The sequence below is a fragment of the Rhinolophus sinicus genome, chromosome 2, assembly GCF_057876585.1.
Source record: "Rhinolophus sinicus isolate RSI-liver-muscle chromosome 2, RSI-T2T, whole genome shotgun sequence".
NCBI lineage: Eukaryota > Metazoa > Chordata > Mammalia > Chiroptera > Rhinolophidae > Rhinolophus > Rhinolophus sinicus.
This window is the reverse complement of record NC_142502.1, coordinates 75,506,668-75,533,784: the sequence shown is the minus strand read 5'-3', so window position 1 is coordinate 75,533,784 and position 27,117 is coordinate 75,506,668. Positions and strand designations below refer to the sequence as shown.

Sequence of the window (27,117 nt, the reverse complement as noted above, 5' to 3'; positions counted from 1 at the left end):
CCCAGCAATCCTTCACTCCATTGCTGCAGCCTTTCCACTATCCCTCACTCCATTCCTATTTCAATCCCCTCCTTATCTAGCGTAGATGCCTTGATCAACCATGATTGCCCCTTCAATATAGCCTTGAGTCCTTTGTCCCCTACCTGTCCCTTCTCACTGCTCATGGATAGAACTCTAGCAATTCTCCCATCTCTATCTTGATTCCTCAAATTGTCTTTCTCTTCTTGATTTTCCTTTCACTATACACTACATGCTGTAATTTCTCCCATTAAAAAAACCCCCACACAATTCTTTATCCTACTTCCTCCACTAACTACCACTCTTTGTCTTTCTCAGGATAGAACAAGAAAAGTCTTAAAAGAGTTGTCTATATTCACTGTTTCCAAGTCCTTTCTTTTTGTTTTCTCTTAAACCCTCTCTAATCAGCTTTTCCTTACCATCACCCCACTAAAACTCCATATTTCAAAGTCTAATTATTACTTTCAGTCCCCATTTTACTCCACTTATCAGGGATTTCATCTGCTTGTTCAACCATTTCTTCACTTGACTTCCAGGACAGCCGAGTTTTCTGATTGTCCTTCTACCTCACTGGCTACTCCTTCTGAATGCCGAAGAGCTCAGGCTGTGGGCTTGTCTTTTCTATCTCCATTTACTCACTCGGTGATCTGAGTCAGCTTCGTGATGTTAAATGCTACACATATGCTTATGACTCTCACATTTTGTCTTTGGCCTGATCTGTCCCCTGAATTTTAAGCTTATATAGAAATTCTAAGCTTATATATATCAACACCCCCACTTTAGTGTCTAACTGGTATTTCAAATCCAGAAGATCCCAAACTGGATCTTATTGTTCCTTCTAAACTTATACCACCCAGTGTTCCTCATCCAGGGTTGATGGCAACTCTACCCTTCCAGTTGTTCAGGCCAAATGCCGTGGAGTCATCCGTGATTCCTCTCTATCTCACATCCAATCGGTTAGAATATTTGCCCATTTCTTACCACCTTGGTCTACCCCAGGTCTTCCCTGACGGCTGCAGACCAAATGGTTTCATATCTTGTGCACTCTTGGTCTATGATGCACTTGGTTTGTGATACATTTGAGAAGCCCTGAGCATGTGTAAGGAAAAAGCTTTCTAAGTAAAAGAAAATAAAAGCAGGGAAGAGTAAAATGGCATGGAGGACTGCTAGTAGTGCAACATAGCTAGAGCAAAAGACGTACAAGATAAGGCTGGAGAAATACACAGAAGCCAGATTATGGAAGGCCTTTTATTATTGACTAGGCTGAGTGCTTTATTTTGCAGGCAATGAAGAGTCACTGAAAAGTCATAAGCAGATGTGTGTTGAAAAGATCACTCTTACAGCAAAGTCAAAGACGAGGTAGATGGGACATAGACGTGGAGCAGGGGCAACAGTCAGAAAGGAAAATGATTACAGTACCCTGGAATGATGACAAATGCCTGAACTAAGATAGGCTTTATAGAGATAGAAAAGAGAGGACAAAGCTCAGAAATCGTAAAAATATAGAGGCCCTTAGAGTTTGTATATCATTGAATATGGAGAAAGGAGGGAGTCAAGGATGGTTCCCAGTTTCCTGATTTAGGTGTGTTTGGATGGTGGTGCCACTACCTGAGCTAGGAGACAGGAGCAACAAGTACAGAGAGGATGAGGTTCCTACTGGACAGGCTGAGTGTCTGGTTTCCAGGAACATCTCCGTGAAGACATTCAGGGAGATTTAAATTTCATGGCTCAGGAGCTCTGGAGAGAGAATTGTGCTAATGAGTTTATGAATTATTTGAACACACATCACTTTGTTTTAGCCTGGGCCATTGGAATTGCTCAAGATAGTATGCTCAGGGAGAAGAAAAACAATCCAAGGATAGTATTCCATAGGTACAGAGGGAAAGGAGCCACTAAAGATTCAGAATAGTTGGAAGTAAGATGAGAACCAAGAAAGGGTCGTGTCTCAGAAATTAAGGGAGGAATTTCAGGAAGGGGAGTTAGCAAGTAAGATGAGGATTGTATTAGTCAGCTCAGCCTGCTGTAACAAAATACCATAGACTGGGTGGCTTTAACAACAGACATTTATTTCTCACAGTTCTGGAATCTGGGAAGTCCAAGATCAAGGTGCTTGTAGATTGGGTTCCTAGTGAGACACCTTTTTCTGACTTGCTGTGTCTGAGAGAGAGAGAGAGAGAGAGAGAGAGAGAGAGAGAGAGAGAGAGAGAGAGAGAGAGAACACTATGGTCTTGCTTCCTCTTCTTATAAGAACACTAATCCTATCATGGAGGTCCCAGCCTCATGACCTCACCAAAATGTAATTACCTCCCAAAAGCCCCTCCTCCAATACCATCACATTGGGGGTTAGGACTTAAACATAGGAATTTGGTGGGGACACAAACATTTAGGTTATAACAAGGATTAAAGAAGTCCTTTAGATTTGGCAGTCAAAAAGCATTTGGTGGCTTTGGTCAGAACAAATTTTGGTGAAGTTGTGAGTGTAGAAGTCTGACGGCAGTTAAAGGGAAAAGTCAGGAAGCCAAGACACTGATCTTAGTCTAGAAGGACAAAGATAGGAATATATTAGAGGGAGGTGCAGAACTGTTTTAAGATGGAGAGATTTGAGCATGCTCACAGGCATCTAGAAGTATCTGTAAAGAATAATTTGATAATTTTGAAATGCTGGAGAGAAAGGAGACGACTAATAGAGCAAGGTTCCTTCAGGTAATGGAAGAGGATTGCACCGGAGAAAGAAGAGTTGAACCAGCAGCAAGATTGTTTCTGCTGGGATTAGAGAAGAGGAAATAAGGCTGGGGCTACATATAGTAAACGTGCAGGTGTGAGCGGGCCAGCTTCATGGGCGCGTGACCTGTGCAGTTGCATCGGGCTCACTCTCAGAAGAGGCCTTATGCTTGGTTTCATCTCTGCTGTGGCCACTTTGAAATGCTGGATAATGTTATCTTCGAACTTGTGTTGTGTACGTGAAGACAAACAGGATAATAAAGTTTGGACCTGAACAGAGAAGATATGCCCAGCAACAGTGTACACACACTCAAGTTTAAGCCCTCGGACATGGTAGGTGGCAAGAAGTTTCCCTGGCTATCTGGCACATATGCACACGTCTAACACAGTCTGGGGAGCTCCAGGGCTCTGAAGGGGCGGCTGAGGTTGAGACCTGAGTCCAGGTTGGCAGAGATGATTGTAGGACAAGCAAAAGAAGCAGCAGAGGTGGTGGCCATGGCCCTTGTTCCAGGACAGAAGAGGAGCTTAGCATGGAGGCAGTACCAGGAGCTGCAGTAGGAAGCCAGCTTGCATCTGTCGCAGTAGCCCAACTCCGTGACATCTACACAGATATTAACTTTCCTGCATGAACACTGGGACAGGAACTATTGATGCCGAGGCAATAAACTTTGGATGAAAAATAATACAAAATACATGTGTACACATGGGCATTGCAATAAAGCATATTGGAATTATTAGAATATTTCAGAATTTCTGATTTTGAAAACTACTGCAACACTGTCAAGCAAATCGCCGTTAAATTGCCATTGAATAAACTTACATTTAAAGTTAAATTCAAAATTAACACAAAACTGATTTGTATTAAGAGTTAAATCTTTTTCAAAAAATTGTTCCACAAGAATCATCAGGTCTAGGTACTAACATTAATAATTCAAAATACTTTCTTAGAAATTTATCTCAGTGTTGTCATAGCCTATAAAATACTTGTAAGAGCTCCCATAATAGTTGCATCAGCAGGAAGATTCTTCTCAAAATTAAAAATTATCCAATATTATTTGCAATCTTGCATTTGAAAAAAGCCACTGATGTTGCTTTCAGTTATATCGATTGAAACTGAAGTTGCTGAAAGTAAAAATTTTGCCAACCTACTATACAAACTTAGGGAACTATGAGCCAGAAAAATCTTGTGATTAGGATGTCACATTAATAAAATATTGTTATTTATTGTATTATATAAAATAATGACACCAAAGATTTTTTTCAATTTGTAATTTTGTTTTATTCAGATATTGCTATTATTCCTAATATATTTCACAATTAATAAATATTTTTAATGGAAAAACTTTATCTTTAGTGCCTTTAACTGCAGTTTTTATCTTGCTTTTTAAAATCGGGAGCCCTGTGTTTTCATTTTGCATTCAACCCTGCAAATCATGTAGCTGAACTAGATGTGAGGATGAGTTTTTGAGGAAGTTCATGTCCGATATGCTCACGTTTTTTGTTCTTTCCTTTTGGAAAGTTGACGGCAAGAAAAATGAGTGGGGAACGGGGAGTAAAAGAACGGTGGGTTCTGATTGTTGGCTCCAGCGAGAGTTTTAAAGGTATAAAATGTCATGTGGGAAGTTAGTAAGGGAATGTTGTTCTTTTCCTGAGGGTTTTAAAATATTTTCAATGTAATAATTTCCATAAGCTTTTTTTATTACTACATCTATAATATTCATTTTATGACCAATCATAAAGAAAATTACATTTGGGAATTATCTTATTTCTACCAAAACATTTGATGGGTTTAATACCATGCTATGAAAAGTGGGATACATTTAGCTTGACTCGATATGAAATAAATGATGTGCTAAGGCTTCAGTTGCTGTAGATGATAGAGAATAAATGTAAGAGTGTCACGAAAACTATAAAAGATTTTAAGTACTATAGTCATTAAATTTAGTTTTGGTAAATGATCTATAAAATATGAGTTTTAAAATGTATTTGGGGGCTGGGGAATGGGAAAAAAGGTGAAAGGGATTAAGAAGCACAAATTGCCAGTTACAAAAATAGTTACAGGGTGTAAAGTACAGCATAGGGAATATAGGCAATAATATTGTAATAACTATGTATGGTGCCAGACAGGTACTAAACTTAATAGGGATAACTTCATAAGGTATATAAACAGATACATGAAAAGATACTCAATATTGCTAAGTATAAGTGAAATGCAAATCAAGACCACAATGAGAGATCACCTCACACCGGTTAGAATGGCTATGATCTATAAGACAAGAAATAACAAGTATTGGAGAGGATGTGGGAAAAAGGGAACCCTAACACACTGCTGGTGGGAATGTACATAGGTGCAGCCACTATGGAAAACAGTATGAGGTTCCTCAAACAATTAAGAATAGAGCTAACATATGACCCAGGAATCCCTCTTCTGTGTATCTACCCGAAAAATGTGAAAACACTTATTTGTAGATAGATATAGATATAGATATAGATATAGATATAGATATAGATGATATAGATATATATCCCTTTGTTCACTGCAGTATTATTCACAGTGGCCAAGACATGGAAACAACCTGTGTCCTTCAACAGATGATTGGATAAAGATATGGTATATATACACAATGGAATACTACTCATCCATAAAAAGATGAAATATTGCCATTTGTGACAACATGGATAGATCTTGAAAATATGCTAAGTGAAATAAGTCAGACAAAAAAGACAAGAACCATATGACTTCACTCATATGTGAGATATAAAACAAAAAGCAACAAATGAACAAACGAAAGAAACTCATAGACACAGACAACAGAATGGTGGTTACAAGAGGGGGAATGGGGTGCAGGGAGGACGAAAAGCGTAAAGGTGTCAAATATATGGTGATGGAAAGAGAATAGACTTCCGGTAGTGAGCACACAATAGAGTATACAGATGTTGTATGATAAAGTTGTACACCTGAATTTATATAATATTATTAACCAATGTTACTCTCAATAAATTTAATAAAAAAAGAAATATCTAATCACTATGTTATACACCTGAAATTAATATAATATTGTATGTCAACTATGATTGAAAAATAATTTTTTAAACTATTTTTGCTTGTTTTTAAAAGTGGAATATTTCAGATTATAAAATTGACATATGCTCTTTACTGAAATTCTTTTTATAGAGAGAAAAAGATTATTCACAATTCCTTCTTTCAAAGTCTACTACTGTTACCATTTTGATAGGTTGTATTCCAATATTTTCCTCAACAAATTAATTAAAATATAATTATGATCATATAGTTACATGTTACATAAATTCTTTATATAAATTTTAATATTTATATGATGGTCCATTATGTGGCTCTGTCATACACGATTTATCCATTTGCCTACTGTTGGACATTTAGGTTGTTTCCTAATTTTACATAACTACATGAAGATTCCTCATTGAACTCATTTCCAATTGAAATATTTCTAAACTTAAACTAAATTTAATCATATTCAATTTCTCTGACTTCCCCCCTTCTTCCCCTTTTTAACACACAAAAATGTGAGTCACTGACCTTATTTGAATTTTAGTTACAAAGACTATTATGCATTTATATATGTATATATATATATGTTTTTGTTTTTAAGGTGAAAAAGCACTAAGGCTAATCTCACAGGAAATTAACTTTATGAACTTATTTTCTGTTATCTCACCTTGTACTTGAAATGCCTGAGAATTTCTTAGCAGGGAGGAAAGACAACTGTTCAGCTATTGCATGATCGCTAAACTAATCATTGCAGGAGAGAACTCAGACTGGAAACAGGCTGAAGATCCCTGACAAATATCATAAGCTGTTTTCTGTCACCCCTGAACTATTTAAATGTAAATAGGTCATTTGGGAGCACTTTCAGATTCTCCAAAATAACCACTGTAACTAGGAATGTTTCATTTGTTCTCTATTCAATTTAATTTGACCATTACTGGCTGCTCCAGGATATTTATTTTGTGGTCAGGCGACTTGAAAGAGTTAACATACTTTGCAAATGCCTTACTTGTGTTTGGGATTAATATACTCCCACAGCAGGATCTGGCTTATTAGAGCTTCAGATATGTCTAAAGAAAATTCTATGTTAGATGCATCACTGAAATGCTTGCTGTCTCACCAGGAGCCCACATGAAAATAGCTTGGTGGAGTAAACTTATTTTTGTCTTTTTCTTCCCATGAGTTTTCCACAAAACAGCTGGCCTTTTCTAAAATGAGATTGACTAACCATTTACAAGATTTGAGAAGGGACTAATTAGTATTGTAGGTTGATTGGGGATCGTGTCTATTTTTATTTTTAAAAAAATCACACGCAGAGAAGCATTTGGTGGCTTGCTTATAAAATTACTTTTCACCAACCAGTGTTAACTGGTGTGGCTATTGCGTAGGAACAAAGTCTGTGATTCTTTATCACTGTTTGAAATTGGGCCCATTGTAATCAGTGCTACTCAGCTCCCTGATTTTACAATTTTACAGGTTTAGGCAAGAGATAACAGAAACCCTATCTCTTGTTTTCACAGATATATCTTCATTAATTTTTCAACATAGAAGCTATGACTCAAGTCCCTTTTGCAGGCCTTTTCTTTGGGGGTTGAACAGAGATGACAGGATACAGCACAGGAGTCTTGCCTTTGATGGAACAGGGACCATGAGTTTCCCCCCAACCCCGCCCCAACCTCCCTGCCTACCTCCCGATCTCTGTTGAAGAGGCTCCTTCAACCCTACCTAGACTGGGCCAATCCTTACTTCCAAAAGAACATTATGATGGCTTTTTCAGGGTTAAATTTCCTAGCCTAGAATCTCACTGTTCATCAGGTAGATTAAGTACTCTCATTAACTACTCTAGATTAACTCCTGCTCTTCTGTTACTATCCTCCAGCTGGATTAAATCCACTGGTTAACTTGAAATTCCTAAAGAAACAGGATCTTTCTTTGCTCTTTCTACATGCTTGTAGAATCTCAGCCTCACACTGCTTTTTCTGTGCCCCACCCTTTTTGGTCTGGCTATGTTTACCCCTCAATGCAGTTTCATTCTAGAGGTCAGTTTCCCAGACCACACCTTGTCCCACTAGAAAACAAAAACAAACCCAACAAAAGACCTCCAAATGTAATACCAACAATAACAAATTTAGAGTCTGTTCACTGTATTCCCACAGCACCCTGAACTTAAGCTTTAAATAGCACTTGTACTTTATAAGAACCTGTTACTTGGGGGAACATCACCCCTGTTAGATGGTAACGTTCTTGAGAACACTGTTTTGTTCATGTTTATATGCCATCATGTTAAAGAAGTATATGAGATCTGACAATTAAGTTCATGAACTGGTTGCAACGATGTTGCTAACCTGTTTTGATCTCCAAGGGATTATTCATTATGAATTTGCACCAACTGGACAAACAGTTAAACAAGTTTACTATTTGGAAGTGCTGAAAAGGCTGTGTGAAAAGTTAGACGACCTGAACTTTGCACCAACAATTCATGGCTCTTGCATCACGACAATGCACCAGCTCACAGGGCACTGTCTGTGAGGGAGTTTTTAGCCAGTAAACTAATAACTGTATTGGAACACCCTCCCTACTCACCTTATCTGGACCCCAATGACTTCTTTCTTTACTCGAAGATAAAGGAAATATTGAAAGGAAGACATTTTGATGACATTCAGGACACCAAGGGTAATATGACGACAGCTCTAATGGCTATTCCAGAAAAAGAGTTCCAAAACTTCTACGAAGGGTGGACTAGGTGCTAGTGTCAGTGAATAGCTTCCCAAGGGGAGTATTTCAAAGGTGACCCTAGTGATATTCAGCAATGAGGTATGTAGCACTTTTTCTAGGATGAGTTTGTGAACTTGTCTGACCTGTAAGTTCAAAGGAATTTGCAATCGAATTGTGAGAAAAGGTATATTTATATAAAACCAACAGTAAAAAATTATGTGTAATTAAGTTAAAAACTATTTGGTATAATTATTAGAGCAATAGGAATTTATAGACAGGACTGATCCATGAGGCAGGAGCAATCTAAGGAGGCTTCTTAGGGAAGTTGAGATTAATATTGGCCAAATGTTGCTGTTGCAATAGGACTGGGGGAGGGCAGGTGTTATAAGCTGAGAAAATAAAATGAACAAAAAGGTGAAGGCTTGAATGAGCCTGAAAGCTGAGTAAAATTAGCCAGATGGAGAAGACTGGAACATGGAGGAGGAGTCTCAGGTGAGATCACAGCAAGAATGAAGCACAAGGACAGAACTAGCCTGACTAGAAAGAACAGTAAGTAGTATACTGAGGTAAGAAGGGATTTAGATTGGACCTGATAAGAAATAAAGAATCACTATAGGTTCCTAAGCAGAAAATGACTGTGGTAAGTTGTTACTGTGATAGATTGTAACCCTGATCCCTGATTGCCAAGGAATTACTCCTCTCAGCATCCATGCATTTACATAGACAAAGTTTCTTCTGTCTCTCCTCCCACATTGACTCTGAGCTTGGACTTGTCACTTGCTTTAGCCAAAAGGATGTCAGCCAACATGACTTCAGTGCATTGGGGTTTGTCCTTTTGGAATGCTGCTTTTGCTGTGTGAGCAAGTCCAGGCTAGCCTCCTTGAGGAGGAGAGACCATGGAGAGACAGAGGAAAAACACACGAAGAGCGAGCAGTCATTCTAGTCATCCTAGCTGAGGTACCAGATATGTAAATGAGGACATCTTGGACTATCCAATCCCAGTTGAGGTACCAGATTATTACAGTTGCCTGAGTGACTGCAGGTGAGACAACAAAAGAAACATCCAGCTGAGACAAGCCAGCATTTCTGACTCATGGAATTGTGGGCAGTAAAATGGTTGTTTTCAGCTATTAAGTTTGGGGACAGTTTGTTACACAACAATAGGTAAATGAATAATATGAAAGGTTTTGTTCCTATTTCTCTTGCCGCACCTTCTTGGTCACCTGCTCAGGTTTATTATGCTTAGCTTATATCAATACATAATAAATATTGATATTCCTCAAGGCTCAATCTTAGGTTCTCTTCTGTTTTCACTCAGTTTTCCCTCTTCATGTGATTTCATCCACTTCCATGGTTTCTTTAACATAATAATGTATCATATACTTATACAGCTTCAGCCCAGACCTCTTCTCTGAGCTCCAGACTAAGACATCCAACTGCCTGCCTGACAGCTCCACTTAGATATCTCAAAGGCACTTCAGACTTATGATCACCCTAAAACAGATTCCTATTTGGTATTGCCTTGCTCAGTAAGTGGCACCATGAACCCAGCTGCACAAATCAGAAATCTCAGCCATGTTTCCCCCGCAGCTTTACTGAGGTATAATTGACAATTAAAACTTGCAGATACCTAAGGTGTGTAATTTGATTTGATATATGTACATCTAGTGAAATATTCACTAAATATTCACTTAATCAAGCTTATATCCTACACTTCTCATAGTTCCCATTTTATTTATTTGTTTGTTTGTTTATGGAGATAACAATTAAGATCTATCCTCTTAGCAAATTTCAGTATAAAATAAAATACTGTTAACTATAATAACATTGTTACACATTACATCTCCAGAACTTATTCACCTGAGAGTCATTCTTGTTTTTTTTTTTTTTTTTCAATTTGAAAGCAGTCGTTGTTTATTAACTGACCAGATTACAAAAATGCCCATGGTAGATGTCTTAGTTCATACTCCTAATATGCCTATTGATCTGGTCTTCCCTGTGCCAGCATCTCCACCTTGTACAAAGTGGGTGGTCTTTTTCTTCATTTCACCTCATGGAGAACATAATTTGAAGGGCCACAGGAAGTTGTTTGCTTCTTTGAAGCGTTTTCCAACAGTACAGATCTCATGAATCAGGTTCTCCATGCAGATGATGCCATATTTACCAAGAGATCAAGCAATCAATGTGTTATCTGTCAGGACAATTTGCTTTTTGTTGATTTTGCCATAACCACGGTTGTAGATCAATTCATTTACTGACTTCAGGTGTGGGTACCCCCGAGCGATGTATGGTTCCACAATCCTCAGCATGTTAATGGATGCCTTGTTGAGCTTGACAAAGGTGCCATTGAAGATCTGGTGAAGGTGAAGAAGCTGCAGCACCTTTCGGACTTTGGGACTCACACGATGGATGCCTCTGATCCTGATGACAAATGCCAACCTGTGTATGCCACAGGTACATAGAAGTTGCCAGCTTTTCTTGCCATCCTTGCCACTGGACTCTCAGTGCTGGACATCTGCCTATATTCTTTGTGATAGTGCTTCGCTTTTTCCTAGATAAGCTTCCTTCTTACCTTTCGAAGCATCTTTTGGGCAGACTTCTTTCTCATGTGCTTGATCTTCAGCTTTGCGAAATTCTTTTGCATTTTCTTAAGGGTTTCTGGCACAGCAGGAACCTTCTTCTCTTCTGCACCCTCCATGATTCCAGCCTGAAAAAGAGCTCAGAGTCATTCTTGACACCTTCTTCTTCCTTTCTGCTCCTATTGTCCATCACTAGGTCTTGTTGATTTCACCTCTCAACGCTTCTCAAATCCATCCACTTCTTACCATCTCCATAACCACCACCCTCCTCCAGTCATCATCATTTCATCTAGAACCACTGCCAAAGAGGCCTAACTGCTCTCCCCGTATCCACTCTTGCCTACATGCAATCTGTTCCCAGCACTGCTGCCTGGAGCGTTTATTTTTCAGAACATAAATCTGACCATGTCAGTCTAGAGCTGAAACACTCTAACAACTTCCTGTGACTCTTGGGATAAAGACTAGAATCTCAACTGTGGCCGAAAAGGCTGTATTAGTTGCAGTTCTCCAAGAAGTAGATGCTAAGACAGGAGAAGACATGAAAGATATTTATTACGGAAAATGGCTATGAAAAATAAAGGGGAGGAAGGTCGAGAATGTGGGAGCGCTTTCAGATGATGATGTACGTCTAACAACTGTGAAAGAGCGGGGAAAGGAAGGAGGACGGGGCAGGAAGAGGCTCAGATTCCAGCAAACTTCTGAGAAAGTTTTGGCCAAGTTAATGTTGCCGGCTAAAGCAGTCTCTTGTCTGCAGTCGTATCCTCCCCTCCCACCTCTATCCCTTGCATATGTTCAGTCATTGAGCAGCTCAGGGGAAGTATGGCCTCAGTGTGGACGTAGCTATCGATCCAAAAGAGCAATGGCTCAGGTTGTCAGTCAAATGCTTCCCTGCAGCAGGAAATCAGAGCGTGCGTTTTTACGACTACCACATGGACTGCGTTATCTGCTGGGAATGGATGAAAAGTAGGCCCTACCCTTTGATGTGAGGTCTACGGGTTCTAAGAAAATGGCAGTGGGTGAATTAGGGTCAGGGAAAGTATGGAGACAAAGAGGCCCATCTGAGTGTGAGGAGCTAATGAACCAAATTACGGGAGACATTTTAAAGAAAGATATGAAGTGACTAGGTCACGTATTGGACATTTCATTTACTTGAAATAAATCAAAGATGACTCTACGGTTTCAATTCAGTCAATGGGGATTATGGAGATGCCAGTGGCAGAGGCAGGAAAATTGGAAGGTGGAGCCTGAATGAGGAGGAAGATGAGTTTCGTTTTGAAGACACAGGTTTCTAGATGAAGCCAGGCTCTCCTAGTGGAAATGGTCAGTGGGGTGCTGGGAGATGTAGACATGAAGCTGTGGAGTATCTCCTCCAAGAGGCTTACAGTGGCAGCCACGTCACAGAGTCCTGGGAATCTAGGTTGGGTGAGCCTGCACTGGGGGGAGAATAGGGAGATAAGCTGAGAAGAAATGTGAGGCCAAGAAGGAAAATGCTGGTTTGGTATCTAATAAACCAAGCAGATGGTCAGAGGAGCTCTCAGTGCAAAGTGTGAAGGTAGAGATGCGGAATCTGTCTGGGAACTGACTAAATGGAAAGGAGGGCTCCAGAGCGATGGAAGGTTTGAACAGGGTAATGGAAAAGAGACCCAGGAAAAGATTCTCTGAGCCTATTGGCTGTCAGTGCTGTCAAGGCTGTCAAGGTCTGTAGGTTTGGCTATGCTCAAGGACAGAGGCTTATGCTAGTTCTTCAGAGTAGAAGTGGATGGTGGAAGCTGGAAGAATGCAGTCCCTGAAAAACACACATGCACTTTAGAAGAGAAGAGCAAGGGGCTGGGACTCAACAATGAGGGAATGGAATGAAGAGGAGTTTTTATGAGGCTCAAAGGAAAGTTGGGATGCAGAAGTGCTGAGAGTAGTTTCAATGAAGGAGAAGGGGAAATTCTCAAAGCAGAATCAAGAATAATGGGAACAGATAAAACCAAATTATGCTCAATTTCCTAGTGGACCCATATGGTAAATTTGTCTCCTGATACCCCTTTTCAATATTTTTTTTTATTGAGGTATAATTTATGTGCAATAAAATGCAGAGATTTTAGGGATATAGCTGTGACAATTATATACACTTGTGTAAATCACCACCCCAATGGGTATATCATTCCTTACTCCCACCAGCAATAGAGTACCAGTTGCTACTTAATATTTGGTATCGGTATTGTCAGTCTTTTTCATTTCAGCCAGCTAGTGCGTGTAAAGTTATATCTCATTGTGGTTTTTATTTACATTTCCCTAATGACTAATGATTTTGCACACCTTTTCATATACTCATTGGTCATTCTTGTATCTTCTTTTTGGTATATCTCAAGTCTTTTGCCATTTTTAATGAGTTATTTGTCTTTTTAAAGTTGATTTTCAGTTCCTTATATATTCCCTAAACAAGTCTTTTGTATTTATCATGCAATTAAAATATTTTCTCCAAATCTATAGCTTGTCTTTCCATTTTCTTTTTTAAAACATATTTTCCAAATTTCATATTTCCTTTTCCCCCCAGCATTTTTGAGATATAATTGACACATTCAAAGGAGGAAGGGGATAGTTCTCCAAAGGAAAATAGGGCACTGCTACTAGAAGGAGGGGGGAGTGATTCTGGGAGGACAAAAACAATAAATGCTCACTGCACCCTTAAAAATGCAGAACATATATCTTACAATTTGTGTTTATGTCTCCTGATTAAATAGGATGAAATTGCCTTTATCAGCTTATCTTTAAGTCTTCCCTGAAATAATTGGGCTTGATTAAGTTATAGTACTGCCAAGGCCAAATTTGTGAAAGCAGAGTGTACTTGATGAGAGCCCATCCCAGGTTAGTTTTGTTGTAATTATTGTTGTGTTAAATCTTAAAGTTGACTGTATTTCTGGTTACTTAGAATTTTTCTTTCTAAATTGAGAGGCAGAGACTCTGAAATCTAATATTAAGTGGGGGGAAAGGGATAACATTAAATAAAAGTGAGTTAGGAGTGATATAAATAGTTTTATGTGTTAGCTTCCCTTTTTTAAAATTGCTTAAAAAGTTATGTTTCTTAATTTTGCTTCTAGAAACTATATTTTCACATGTGAGCTCCTGCATTCAATCTGATTTGCTCATTCATTCATTCATTCATTCAGCAAACATGTGTTAAGGACTTGCCATATGCATTAGTGGTGGGGGCTCTGGAGATCTCAGACAAAGAGATAGTGAGAGAACCTGATTCATGAATATAGACAATAAATCATTATAGGAATGAGGGATGGGGCTATGACTGCTTTGTTCACTAATTTTCATCTCTAGTACCTAGCACAGTGCAAAAAGGAATTCAAAAATGTATTGTCGAATGGATGAATAAATTAATGGATGGAGCAGTCAACTCTCTTGTCAAAAGACTAGTGAGGTTGGAAGTGTGGAGAATAATGCGAAAGATCAGGTTGAGGAAATTTTTCTTAGAGTTGTTTAATTCTGCTTCAAGAAAATGCTTATAAGAAAGAAAGCTAATGTTGCCACAGCCCAAACTTGAGAACTGTGGTTCCACCAGGCATCTGTCTTCAGGTACACACGTAGATTGGTTATCCTGTCTCCAACAAAGGACTGCAGGAGTTGGATGTGCTCTTCTAGCTCCTTGTATCAGGCTTTTTGTGACTGAGGACCATGGTTGCCCCTATGACAGCTAAAAAAATGTCAGTGTTTCTGTACTGGGGTAAAAAGATGAGGCTGAAGAATTTGGAAGTTACATTTTCTTACATTGAGCAGTGTGGTATTGTGAGCACTTGTAGAATAGACACCTGCTCAATACAGTATATCTGGAAATATATACTTGTTAGAGGGTCGGGAAGAAGTGTGTGGAAGTCACACATCTGCAACAGAGACCACACTCTCCCCACAATGAGGGAGTCCACTGGTGTCTAAGCATAGATCAGCAGAATGCTCCACATACCAGTCGAGCAGCCTTTTGGAAACACAAACACAGCAACATTCCCTGATGTAACTTTTCAAAACAAAACAAAACAAACTCTGGGTCTTTCCTGATTTTTCCTTTTGTGAGTGTGTATGTTGTTTGTATATCTCCATGTTTGTGTGTTCCTCTTGCCTCAATACACTCAGCCTCTGTTAGCTTTTGTCATTGCTGGATCCAACTTGTTACACTATTTTCCATCCCAGGGGGGGTAGCATGGCTCACGAAAAGAGCAGAGCCTTAATGCCAAAAAGACCTAACCTCAAATGCCACTTATGCTATTTAATATGTAGGCAACTTGCAACAAAGTATCCAACATCTCTGAGGCACAGTTTCTGTGCTCTTTATTGATGTCTTCATTTCTCTTTCTAGGTACAGGGTAGGATTACACATCTGGCTCTCTTGATATTAGGACATTTGATGCACTTACTTGTTTTGGCCAATGGATTGAGAGAAGTAAACATGTGTCATTCCTGGGTAGAAGCCTGTAAGAGACTCACCCTGTAGCCTTTTCCTTGAAACATGACAAAGACTCTATCACTCTGGTACCTGAGAGAGGGTGATATAAAGCAGAATCCCTCCCAACCCAATGGACATGTAGCATGACCAAGAAATCAAGTGCTATTGTTTGAATCATTAAGATTTTGGGGCTATTTATTACTAAACATGAGGTAGCCCATTCTGTCTGATGTTTCCTAACATGAATAATGAGTACAATAAGATTTCCCTCAAAGAGCTGGTGTGAGGATTATTAACCCACAGTAGGGAGATTGAAAAGCAGTGGCTCTTATGACAGTCACTCCCATTCTCCCAGTTGTCCACACCTGCTGCTCTTACCAGACATTTCATCTACACCCTCACACGTGGATCACTCTTGTCCATTTCATTCCACCCATATTTTTCCTTCATTTCCCCACTTTCCCTCTTTTTCTTTGTCCTCGGTGGAATACCAGCTCCATCATGGTCAAACTCTCTAAACCTGCGTCTCATCTTCCTCCTCCAGCTGCAAACAGATTTTTAGAGTAAAAAAGGACCTACCTCTCTAAGAATCTGTGGAAACTGACCTTCAGCCTCACTTCCTAGCCATCAAGCTTCTCTAGACACCTTAATATCTGGATCTCATCTGGAAGTAGACGTTACACTTTCCTCTGAGAGCTAAGTACTCTAGGTCACTAGGTACTGTAGGTACTGGTTTTTTTTTTTTTTTTTTTTTAGCTGTTATCATCCATTTCTTAAAGGGCCAAATCACCTCTGGTTTAAAAGCAACCTGCATTTTGGACACTTCCCTTACCTTACACTCCACAATTAACCCTAGCGGTGCTTCCTATCCTTATACTTACTCTTTTTTCTTTTCCTTCCCTTTCCTTCCTTCCTTCCTTCCTTCCTTCCTTCCTCCCTTCCTCCCACCCTCCCTCTTTTTCTTTCTCTCTTTCTAACCATCCCCATCCTTCCCTCAACATTTTACTGAAACACCAGATAATCCCAGTCTCTGGGAAGCCTCTCCAGATGATTTTTCTTCTCCTGTTCCTGGGCTAAAGACCAGTTGTGAAGGAAAGCAATGAACTGTACATACCCATGATGACATGCTGTGTTGTCTAAAACTGAAATGATTGAAGTTGGCATTAATGCTCACTCTTACGTCTTCAAAACCTCTCTGCCCATGGCCTCTGCTTCCCTTCTGGCCACACGTCACCTCCCTTTTCGATGGTTCACCTTCCTTCGTCCACTCCTTATTTTCCTGACAATCCCCAGAGTTTTGTGCTTGAGGCCTTTCTCTTTTAAATCTACATGCTTTCTCTAGAGGAATATCATCCACCTTATGGCTTCTATGACCATTTAAATATAGATGACTCCCAAATAACTTTCACCAGCACTAACTTCTCCCTAGAAGTAGATAAGCAATTCCCTATTAGACATATGAAGCTGGATGTCCTGTGGACACCTTAAATTTACATGTCCATTTCTCCTCTGACCCCAAATCTGTACTGTTCCCTTAAATTCTTTTTATTGGGGAGGGGGAGCAGGACTTTATTGGGGAACAGTGTGTACATCCAGGACTTTTTTCCAAGTCAGGTTGTTGTCCCTTCAGTCTTAGTTGTGGAGGGTGCCATTCAGTTTCAAGTTGTTGTCCTTTCAGTCTTAATTGTGGAGGGTGCAGCTCAGCTCCAGGTCCAGTTGCCGTTGCTAGTTGCAGGGGGCGCAGCCCACCATCCCTTGCGGGAGTCGAACTGTTGTGGTTGAGAGGATGCGCTCCAACCAACTGAGCCATCTGGGAGCTCAGCGGCAGCTCAGCTCAAGGTGCCATGTTCAATCTTAGTTGCAGGGGGCGGAGCCCACCATCCCTTATGGGGACACGAGGAATTGAACTGGCAACCTTGTAGTTGAGATCCTGCTCTCCAACCAACTGAGCCATCTGGGAGGCAGCTCAGCTCAAGGTGCCATGTTCAATCTTAGTTGCAGGGGGTGCTGCCCACCATCCCTTGCGGGACTCGAGGAATTGAACTGGCAACCTTGAGGTTGAGAGCCCACTGGCCCATGTGGGAATTGAACCGGCAGCCTTCGGAGTTAGGAGCACGGAGCTCTAACCGCCTGAACCACCGGGCTGGCCCTGTTCCCTTAAATTCTTGATATGGATCAATGGCATCACTACTTACCTGTCTTCCAAGTTAGAAACCTTGGTGTTATTCTCACTTCCTTTCTCTCAGCCCCCACACACAGTCAGCTGCCAAATTTTGCTGCTTCTAATTTTAAAACGTTTGGTTCTCTCTTCCAAACTGTATGCTCCTGGCTTAAAATAGGCCTTCAGCATTTCTTCTGTGGACTATTATTGCAACATCCTTGTCTGTAATCTGTTTTCCTGATAACATTCCCCCCCACATATGTTCTCTAGTCTACCACTACAGTTTGAGAAAACAATGTTAATCAACTCTTTTCTCTGTGTAAAAGTTTCTGCTTATTCTACATGTCCATGGGGTAAAATTCACACTCTGTAGTTTGGCTACAAAGCTCTTAACATCCTGGTCCCAATCTACCTCTCCACTTTGTTTTCTTTCCTACCTATTTATTCTCCACGCACATTCTAGTTTCCTGTAGCCTCATAATCTCACTACTTCCAACGTATAAGCATGCACTTTCAGAAGTCCATACATATATTTTTTCAAGCTATTCCAGTTCCTCCTCTCCACTCCTATTCACTTGAGAAATTCTTACAGCTGTTAAAACCAAATTTAAGCATTACGTACTTGACAAAGCTTCCCTGATTCTTCCAGGCTATTGCTGTTGTGTTCCTTTTGCTCCCAGGGCACTTTATATTTGCTATAAGACTTTACAATGTGGCTTTTAATTTTTCTATTTACACTTTGTATCTCACAAAAGACTGTAAAACATGTAAGTTTCTGATTAAAAGAGAACTGACTATACGTTGTTTAATAAATATTGGTGAAAGAATGCAGTTATTATCCTCCTAATATTTTGCACTCATTTGATATCAGTCTTCTTTGTTTTTCTGCTCTTCCTATTGTGCCCCAAATAAACAATCAACTCAAACTCAGATTTTACTAGCCTCTAGGCTGACAATCTAGAACAGCACTGTTCAATAACATAGCCACTAGCCACATGTGGCTATTGAGCACTTGAAAAGCAGTCAGTCCAAGTTAAAATGAGCTGTAAGTGTAGAACAATATGAAAACAAGAATGTAAAATATTTCGCTAATAATTTTTTATATTACATGGTGAAATGACAATATCTTGGATACATTGGATTAAATAAAATGTACTATTAAAATTAATTTTCCATTTCTAGTTTTATTTGTAAATATGGCTACTAGCATATTTAAAAGTACATATGTGGTGTGCCTTGTATTTCTATAGGTATTGCTGTGGTCCTTCAATCCATCATATAGATCATTTCCTGGTAGTAAGCCTGTCTTGTTAGTTTTTCTGAATCCTTGCAGTGCTAAGCAGAAATTTTCTGGGGGAAAACCACTCAAAAATGGTGTCTGTTTACTGCTGGACTTCCCCCAAATATCCGTTTTTTTCAGTGCTGCTACCGATATCTTAATTGAAGAATCTACAGGTTTTCTCGTGTCAGCTGCATTAAGGTTAGATTGCTTTGCCTGGATCCCAAAGCCTTGTTTAATCCTGTTGCACTTGACTTATCCAGCCTTATCTTTCACTTGTCCCCTAAGTATTACCCCTGTCCTTCACTGTTTTCCAAGTTCCTTGAAGCCTTTCTGCTTTTGTGCAGGCAGCTCTTGCTCAATAGCACCCTCCCTAGGCCCACTTCTAAATCAAACCAATCTTCTAGATGTGCCTTAAAAGTTCTACCTCCCACAACATATATATATATTTTTAATTGGAACGCACCCTGATATCCTTCCAGTTATTGTCAGGACTATGCAGTTTAAGTTCTAATTTGTTCAATTACTCAGCATCTTCACTGCCATCGTCATTCAATTTAATTCCACAAACTTTGAGACTCTGCCAAAAATGGGCAAGAGGTACACACAAGAGCTTCCTTTATGCAGGGTCTGGACTAGGAATTGGCCCTATAAAAAGGTGTAAGACAAGACTCCTGCTCATTACCTTTCTTAGCATTTGCCCCTCCACTAGAAAGGGCCATGTTTATCCTAATTACATAAGCCCCATATTAGAAATTGTTAATAATACACAACATGCCAAAACATTCAAATGGTCTTACCCAGGGTTCAAATCCCATGAGCTTGGATCAGGGAACTCTAGGGGTGTAATAGTTCAGTGTGTTGTTTTCCTAGTTTTCTTTTTCATGCATTAAAGATCAGTGTTTATACAGCTTGTTACTGTGACACTACCCAGTATTTGGCTCCATGACTACACTTTTCCCTCCATATGGAAGACCTTGTTGCCAGATGTTTTACACTCTGGAACCAGACTGCTTTGGGTTTGAATCTCACCTCCTCCACTGAGTAACTCTGTAACCTGGGTGTGGGGACTGAGTCCCAGAGAACAGTTTCCAGGTTCTCAGCCTCACGAGGAAAGGTGCTGGCTCGGGTAGTAGATGGCCATCAGCTGTGACTAGTTGGCCATCAGCTGTTACTCGTTAGCCATTAGCCACTGATATAACTGCCGTGGCTACGCAGGCAAGTTGGTGCGTTGGTTAGCAGAGAAGCGGGCGGCGGGTGGTGGGTTGCAGATCGTGTTGCTCCTGCTTCCTGCCTCTCCAACCCCGCCGCCAGCAAGAAATAGTGGTATGAACCCCCATCCGTGGCTCCGTGGGTGTTCCTTTTTGGCCTCACCATATCCTGCGTTCTCGTGTGGGGAGCGGGACCAGAGACCCTGCATGACACTGGACAAGGTACTGAACTCCATGCCTCACTTTCCTACCTGTATAATGAGGATAATAGTATCATAGGGTTGTGATAAGGGCTAAATGAGTTAATAGCTCATGGCACAGAGTAATGAATAAATGTTAGTCCTCGCTGCATGTCACTACAAGACTATTACTCTCCCCTGAAAAGCAAGAGACTGTTTTGTCTATTTTATTCCATGTGTGTCTCTAGCTTCTAAAATAGTGACTATTTCAAAACTGCAGGAGACTAAACATCGTATGAATAAACAAGTCCACCTAATCACTTTTATTTCTTAATTTCCAATGTTGTACCAGCAAGAAAAAAGCCAAGAAAGCAAGTGAAAGTAGCCTCCTTGTAAAAAGTCTTCCCTTGGCGGGTTTTACCCCAGGGCCTCAAAGACAATCACAGCTGAAAAGTGGAAAGCCCACAGCAGGCAACGCCAGATAACTTTCTGGAATCACCTTGGGCTAAGGGCCTTGCAGGCAAAAAACCCAGTAGACTGGCTTCCTGGGAAGTTCTGCGCATGCGCAGCGCGCCGGGGCGTTTGGGTTCCTTCCTGCGGCGCCACCCGGAAGCCACGGCCCCCTCCCTCTTCCCCTCCCCCTCCCCCCCCGCCGGCTCGGGCGGTGCGTGTGGGGCCGGCCCGGCGAGGAGGCGGGACACGTCGGCTCTGCCACCGCCGCCGTTGCTCCTCCTCGAGTTCCAGCTACCGCCGCGGCCGCCGCGGCTTCCTGGGCTGAGTCCGCCCACGGTCCCGGCGGCGCCAGGTGGTTTTATCCAGCCCGGCTCCTGCCCGCGTCCGCCGCCGCCGTAGCTGTCCCGGGCTCTCCGCCCTGCTGCCGCGATGGCGACGCGCTCCTGCCGGGAGAAGGCTCAGAAGCTGAACGAGCAGCACCAGCTCATCCTGTCCAAGCTGCTGAGGGAGGAGGACAACAAGTACTGCGCCGACTGCGAGGCCAAAGGTAGCGCGGTCGTCGTGGTCGCCCCTGATCGGGGCCTCCTGCGGCCCGTGACCTTCCCGTCGCCGCGGCGCCCGGGGCCCGAGCGGACGCCGCGGCTGAGCCCGGCCGGCCCCGGCCCTGACGGGAGGGCGGGCGCGGGGTTCAAGTCAACCCTTACCTCCTCCCAAGGCGGCGGCGAGATCAGGCCCGCGGTCGCGGTCATTGGTCCCAGTCACTTCTACCCGGAGCTCAGCCAGTACCCGCATCACGATGCTCGAACCCTCCACTGGAGGGACGGGGCAGGAGCGGGGCTGGAAGCGCGGAACCGGGCGCCGGCCTGGGCAGTGCTTGGGGCTAAAGGGTTGCCCTTCTCCCGCCTCAGCGCGCAGGTATATCCGTAGGTGGGGCCACCCTGAGGTCTGTGTCCCGGCCTCGACTCTCCCCTGTAACTCGGTTCTCTCTCTCGGGGCTCCGATGCTGGGTATCCCAGGTGCAGCCCTACCTGCCTGCCCACCTGACAGCTGTCGTACAGGGCTTTTGCTTCTGCTTCCTGAGAAAGTATGGTGGTCCCTTTTGGTGGGTTGGAGTTTTACTGAAGAAAACCATTGGGGAGGATAGTAGGATTGTTTTTTAGTCTCGATATTAGCCACAATGAAGAGAAATTTCATTACATGAGTCTCTTGAACGGTGGACTTCTGTTCTTGAAAATTTTAATAATTAGATTCTCTCTGACCAGCTAGTTTGGGAGAATATATGGACCCTGGTTTGTGTGCCCCATAAGCGTTGAAGGTACATTTAGACATCCAGAGAAGAAAAAACAATTTTAGTTTGTTCAGTTGGAGGGCTTCTGCCTCAGCCTTTGAAATAGATACACTATTTTTAGCCTATATGTTTTGGATTTGGAGAGCTGATTTATATTTAATGTCTTATAAGTAATCTCATGGGAGAAATGTGTCAGATTTTTAAAAACAAACCTCTGGTGTGGTTAGGAAAAGATCTTGTAAAGTGGTTTATCTGTTTATTCTGTGATAAATAGGTCTCCAAAACAGGAGTCAGTCAGTCTTTGGGAATGTCATTTAAGATTTCTGCATTATTTGTCCTAGACTTTTCCTGAAGCATTACTGTTCTTCCACAATGCTGTATAAATGAGTCACGATTCAGTAGGCTTGTGTTTGATTTGTCTAAGCCACACAGCATCAGCAGTTTACTTCATTACCATAACAGGTACTGGATTACTGTAACTAGACCATTTTATGAGCACTTGATTGAGCCAACCTTATATTTATTCTGTATAATCTTTGTAGTAAGATTGTTACCTGATATTGACTAGGCGTGTGTGTTTTGGGGAATACTGTTCTTTATTGAGGCTCAGTTGCTCACTCATCACTGCACTAATAAAACTCTGGAAAAATGGGCCTTAAAAAGGCCAGAAAAAGAAAGCCGAGGTTATATGGTGTGTATTTTGACTAATAAATAACACGGTTAAGTAGAGATGGTAGTAAATATGAAATCATTAAAAATTGAATAATATCAGTTTCAGTAATTTAGGTATAGAAATAATTGAAAAATAATTTCTGTTCAAAACTCTTTCCCCAAAAAAGTATAGTGATGTTTACTCACTGTCTAATGAACTACACCAAGCTTTTCCATGTATTTTTGGAGCTATTTCATAGTTAACTCAGTTTTCTTTCTTTCAAAGAATGCTTCCTCCATTGATTGCCTTTTGAGAAAATGTGCCAAAAACTAGTCTGGGGCTAGAGATTACCCTGTTGTGTTGACTTATGATAGTTGGCACAGGTATGTCAGTTGGATTTTGACATTCATTTTTTTATTGAGTCACCAGTGTGTGTTTTCTGAATTGACAGTATTTAGGAAGTAAGGAAGGAGAAAAGGATGGCATAGGTGCCAGTTTCCTCTTATTGATCCTACTCTTACCAAATCTGTTGAGCAGCTAGAGAGTAAGAACAGGCAGATGCAGCTGCACTTTCTCTTCCTGGCCTCATTCATGACTGTTAGTTATTGGCATTTTATAGAGCGGTGAGAGAGCGTGTTGCCAACTTCAAGTTTAGTTTTAGTATTTAAAGTTTCATCCACAGTAATACTAGCTTTGATTCCGAATATATATACACACACACACACACACACACACACACACATACATACATGTTGACATGAAAATGTGTCTCTTGCCGAAAAGTTTTGGGGTAGTCAAAATTAAGATTTTTGAACCATAGATCACTTTGTTCCACAAGTCTGCTTTTAAGAGGTTATAAGCTCCTTGCTCTCAAACACTCGTTTCTTCATTCTGCAGATCTTGACTTGAGGGACACTGTTAAGCAGTGTATTGGATTTTGGGGCTAAAGACATTTGTAAGACCTAAAGGAATTTGTTTAGTGGGGCTTGCATTTTTGCAAATGAATAATTCTAAAACAGTGTACTAAGTGATATTTATAGTAGTGGTTATAAGAAGTACCTCCCTTTCTGCTTATTTTGGGCTGCTGTTGCCCTTGCATTCTGACTTTTGTCTATTGGTTGTCTTCACAGTTCCTAGAATGCTGCCTCAAGGCCTTTGCACATGTTGTTCCTTCTGCCTGTGTATTTCTTTAACAATTTTTTTTGCCTGATTAGTTTTACCTGTCTTCCAGTTTCTGTTTAAATGTCTCTTCAGGGGAAATGATTCTCCCAGATTAGGTTAGGTTTCTATTTATACATGTAAGTGCACCCTAAATCTTTTATTACACTTACCACAATTGTAATTAAACATTTTTTGAATATTTATTGTGTAATCTATATCCCTGTTGGGGTACAGCTGTAAGAGAGGAGAGGCCTTGTCTGTCTTGTTTTGGCTTGTACCCCAGCCCTCGGCACAGTGTGTGTAACACGTGGTAGGTAAATGTAGCTCAGCAAATGTCTTTGGAATGAATGAATGTGAATGAACGCAGAACCAAGGGCAGGGAGCGGGATATGTGGAAGAGAGTGCGCATGTATGAGCCTGTGGAGTGACCTTGTTGGGGAAGATTCACAGGAGTTTTCTTTGAGCTGGTTCTGAAGGTGGAGTGGGATTTCACCAGGTGGAGAAAGAGTCAGAGGATATAGTCTGTAAGATACAGGCATATAAAAGAACATAAGAGGTTTCCATATGGCCTTTTTTGGGTAAGCTTTCTTTTAGCGCCATCAGATTTGGTGGTGGCAGGTCAGAGGAAGACCTAGATTGGTGAGAGATTGCAGACAAGTTACCTGGTTATAAGAGTAGTCCAAGCAAGAGTATAAGAGGTCTTGAACTCAATGTCAGTGTATCAAGTCAGGATATGGGGCAGGAAACAGAACCCCTGTAGCTATTTTAAGAAGTAGGGTGCTTACAGTATCATTGGAAGGGCTGGAGGAACAAAAGTTAGGCAGCCACCACTGGACTTCTAGTTTCAAGGCCTCATGCTATTGCCATAGCTACGACTACCTCCACTGCTGTGGCTGCTTCTCACCCATGAAACTGGTGAGCTGATGAGGGAACTAGGACTGGGATTACTGCAACCATTCAATGTCTGTTACACATTTTTTTCAGTTGCCCTTACTGTAGAAGATGGTCTTTGCCACACTTGTGTCTTCCATGTGCAAAACAATGGGCAAACCGATGTCCAACACTTTGCCTTCAAGGGAGTCTCTTACCTTCCAACCTCTTCACATAGTAGAATGTTTAAATGGAGGTCATGAGACCCAATCCCAGAGTCCACTATAGGCAGTGAGGATGGAGAACATATTTTATTAAGTGTTTGATATTTAAGAGTTCTTATATAAACCTATTTTAAAGTAATTCATACTAAAAAGTAAAGTTCACTTTGAGAAACTGGTGTTTATGATGATATTGATGCTTGTGGGATAAATTCATGTAAGTAAAGATCTGTGATTATAATTCATCTAAAGAGACCTGCCAATCTAAAAGTTCCCTCACAGTGGTAAACTTCAGTCTGATCAGTCTTCTGTTTTTGTAATTTTGCTACCTTGAGGTTTTCCCTGATGGTTATGTGCAGAGTCCTGGTGTCAGAGCTGGGCTAGGAACCATTGGTCTCTCTTTGATTCATCAATTTAAAACTTGGGCTCCATGTTGTCCCCCTCTTTTTATTCCCTCCCAGTTCTTCATTTTCTTTTCTTTTTTTTTTTTTTAAGATTAATATTCTTTCATTACTTGATTTCATTAGTTAAGGAAATGTGTGTCTCCTTAATTCTTGCTGTGTAAGATATCTATAACCCTTATTGACCTATGTGGATTTGAACCCATGCTCTCTTTAAGGAAAAGTCAAATATTTGACATTCTAATTATACATTTTATAAATTGAAGCATTTTCTTTCTGCTGCTGCTACTACCATAATTCCCTGAAAATAAGACCTAGCCGGACCATCAGCTCTACTGCGTCTTTTGGAGCAAAAATTAATCTAAGACCTGGTCTTATTTTACTGTAAGACCTGGTATAATATATAATATAATATAATATAATATAATAATACCGGGTCTTATATTAATTTTTGCTCCAAAAGACGCAGTAGAGCTGATGGTCCGGCTAGGTCTTATTTTTGGGAAACACAGTACTACTGGACTTTCCACTAGATAGAATCAACTCATTTTTCCTTTCATTTCTCAATAGAAAATCAAAGAAACTTGGAGGCCATTTTGTTTGAATTGTGATTATCAAAAGTGTTGACTAACTGCCTTACGTTTTGACCACTGTCAAAAGTTGATTTAACAGACATAAGTTTTTTGGCAAATCAATAGTTTCTGCAAAGATAAAGTATCATGTTAGATACTGTTTGGTGTGCTAGAAAGTTTTGGGTATGGCCCACAAACTAGGGCTCTCAATAAATATGAAACAATGATCTGTTACCTTCTATGTATAGACTGTAGATTCATTAAGTTTAGTGATGGGCAAGCTTAGTGTGACTTGGAGAAGGTAGAACTTTAAGGTTGGAAGTTTAAAAGAAAAACCAGCAAATAATAACATTACTTATATATACATATAAGTTATATAGTGCTTTCTTCTTGCCGCGTACTGTCATGAACACTTTACACACATTAATTCATTTAATCAAAACAACTTTTTGAGATAGTTAATATTATTATCCTGTCTTACAAATGAGGTAACTGAGACACACAGAGCTTAAGTAATTTTCCCAAGATTATCCAGCTCGGAAATGATAGAGCCAGGAATTTTTTCACTAAAAGAACACATTTTGAATGGCTGCTGTGTGTCAGGCACTTTTCTGGGAGCTGGGGATGAACCAGGGAACAAGCAGATAAGGGCTGTGCTGTGAAGGATCTACTAGTCTGTTGGAAGCAGGCCTGACTTGCAAGGCTGGCTCTGGGCTGGCATCAGGGAACTTGAATTTGGGAAGGGTCTCACCACCCTAAGTAATGAGTCAGTCACTCTGCCTAACCTGTACCAACAATGTGATTTATACTGAACACCTGCTTTCCTTTTGGGAGTCTGGAATTTGCATATGTGCTAGGCAAGTATTTGCATATGTGACCAGGCCCCCAATAAAAGCCTTAGGCACTGAGTTTCTAATGGGCTTCATTGGTTGGTACCATCTCAGACTTGTCAAAACTCATTGCTAGGAGAATTAAGTGAGTCCAGTGCAACTCCACTTAGAGGGGACACCTGGATATTTGCGCCTGTTTTCTCCTGGATTTCATTCCGTACACCTTTTCCCTTTGTTGATTATGCTTGGTATGTTTTTGCTGTAATAAATTATAGCCATGAGTACAACTGTTTATTGAGTCTTGTGAATCTCTTAACAAATGACTGAACCTGAAGGTAGTCTT

At 40.8% G+C, this 27,117-nt stretch overlaps 1 protein-coding gene and 1 pseudogene across 2 annotated transcripts in view; one reads left to right on the top strand and one right to left on the bottom strand.

The window, feature by feature from the left end:
• Positions 1-9,125: 9,125 nt before the first annotated feature.
• LOC141571671 (large ribosomal subunit protein uL30 pseudogene) lies at positions 9,126-11,177 on the bottom strand (annotated as a pseudogene).
• A 9,817-nt stretch (positions 11,178-20,994) lies between these two features.
• SMAP1 (small ArfGAP 1) overlaps positions 20,995-27,117 on the top strand; it is a 130,510-nt gene continuing 124,387 nt past the window's right edge. Inside the window, exon 1 of one of the 2 annotated variants that reach the window (XM_019749321.3) lies at positions 20,995-21,326. In XM_019749321.3, coding sequence (XP_019604880.2) covers positions 21,209-21,326 — 118 coding nt within the window. In that variant the 5' untranslated portion in view covers positions 20,995-21,208. The remainder of the gene's footprint in view (positions 21,327-27,117) is intronic. The other variant, XM_019749322.3, reaches the window with a different exon arrangement.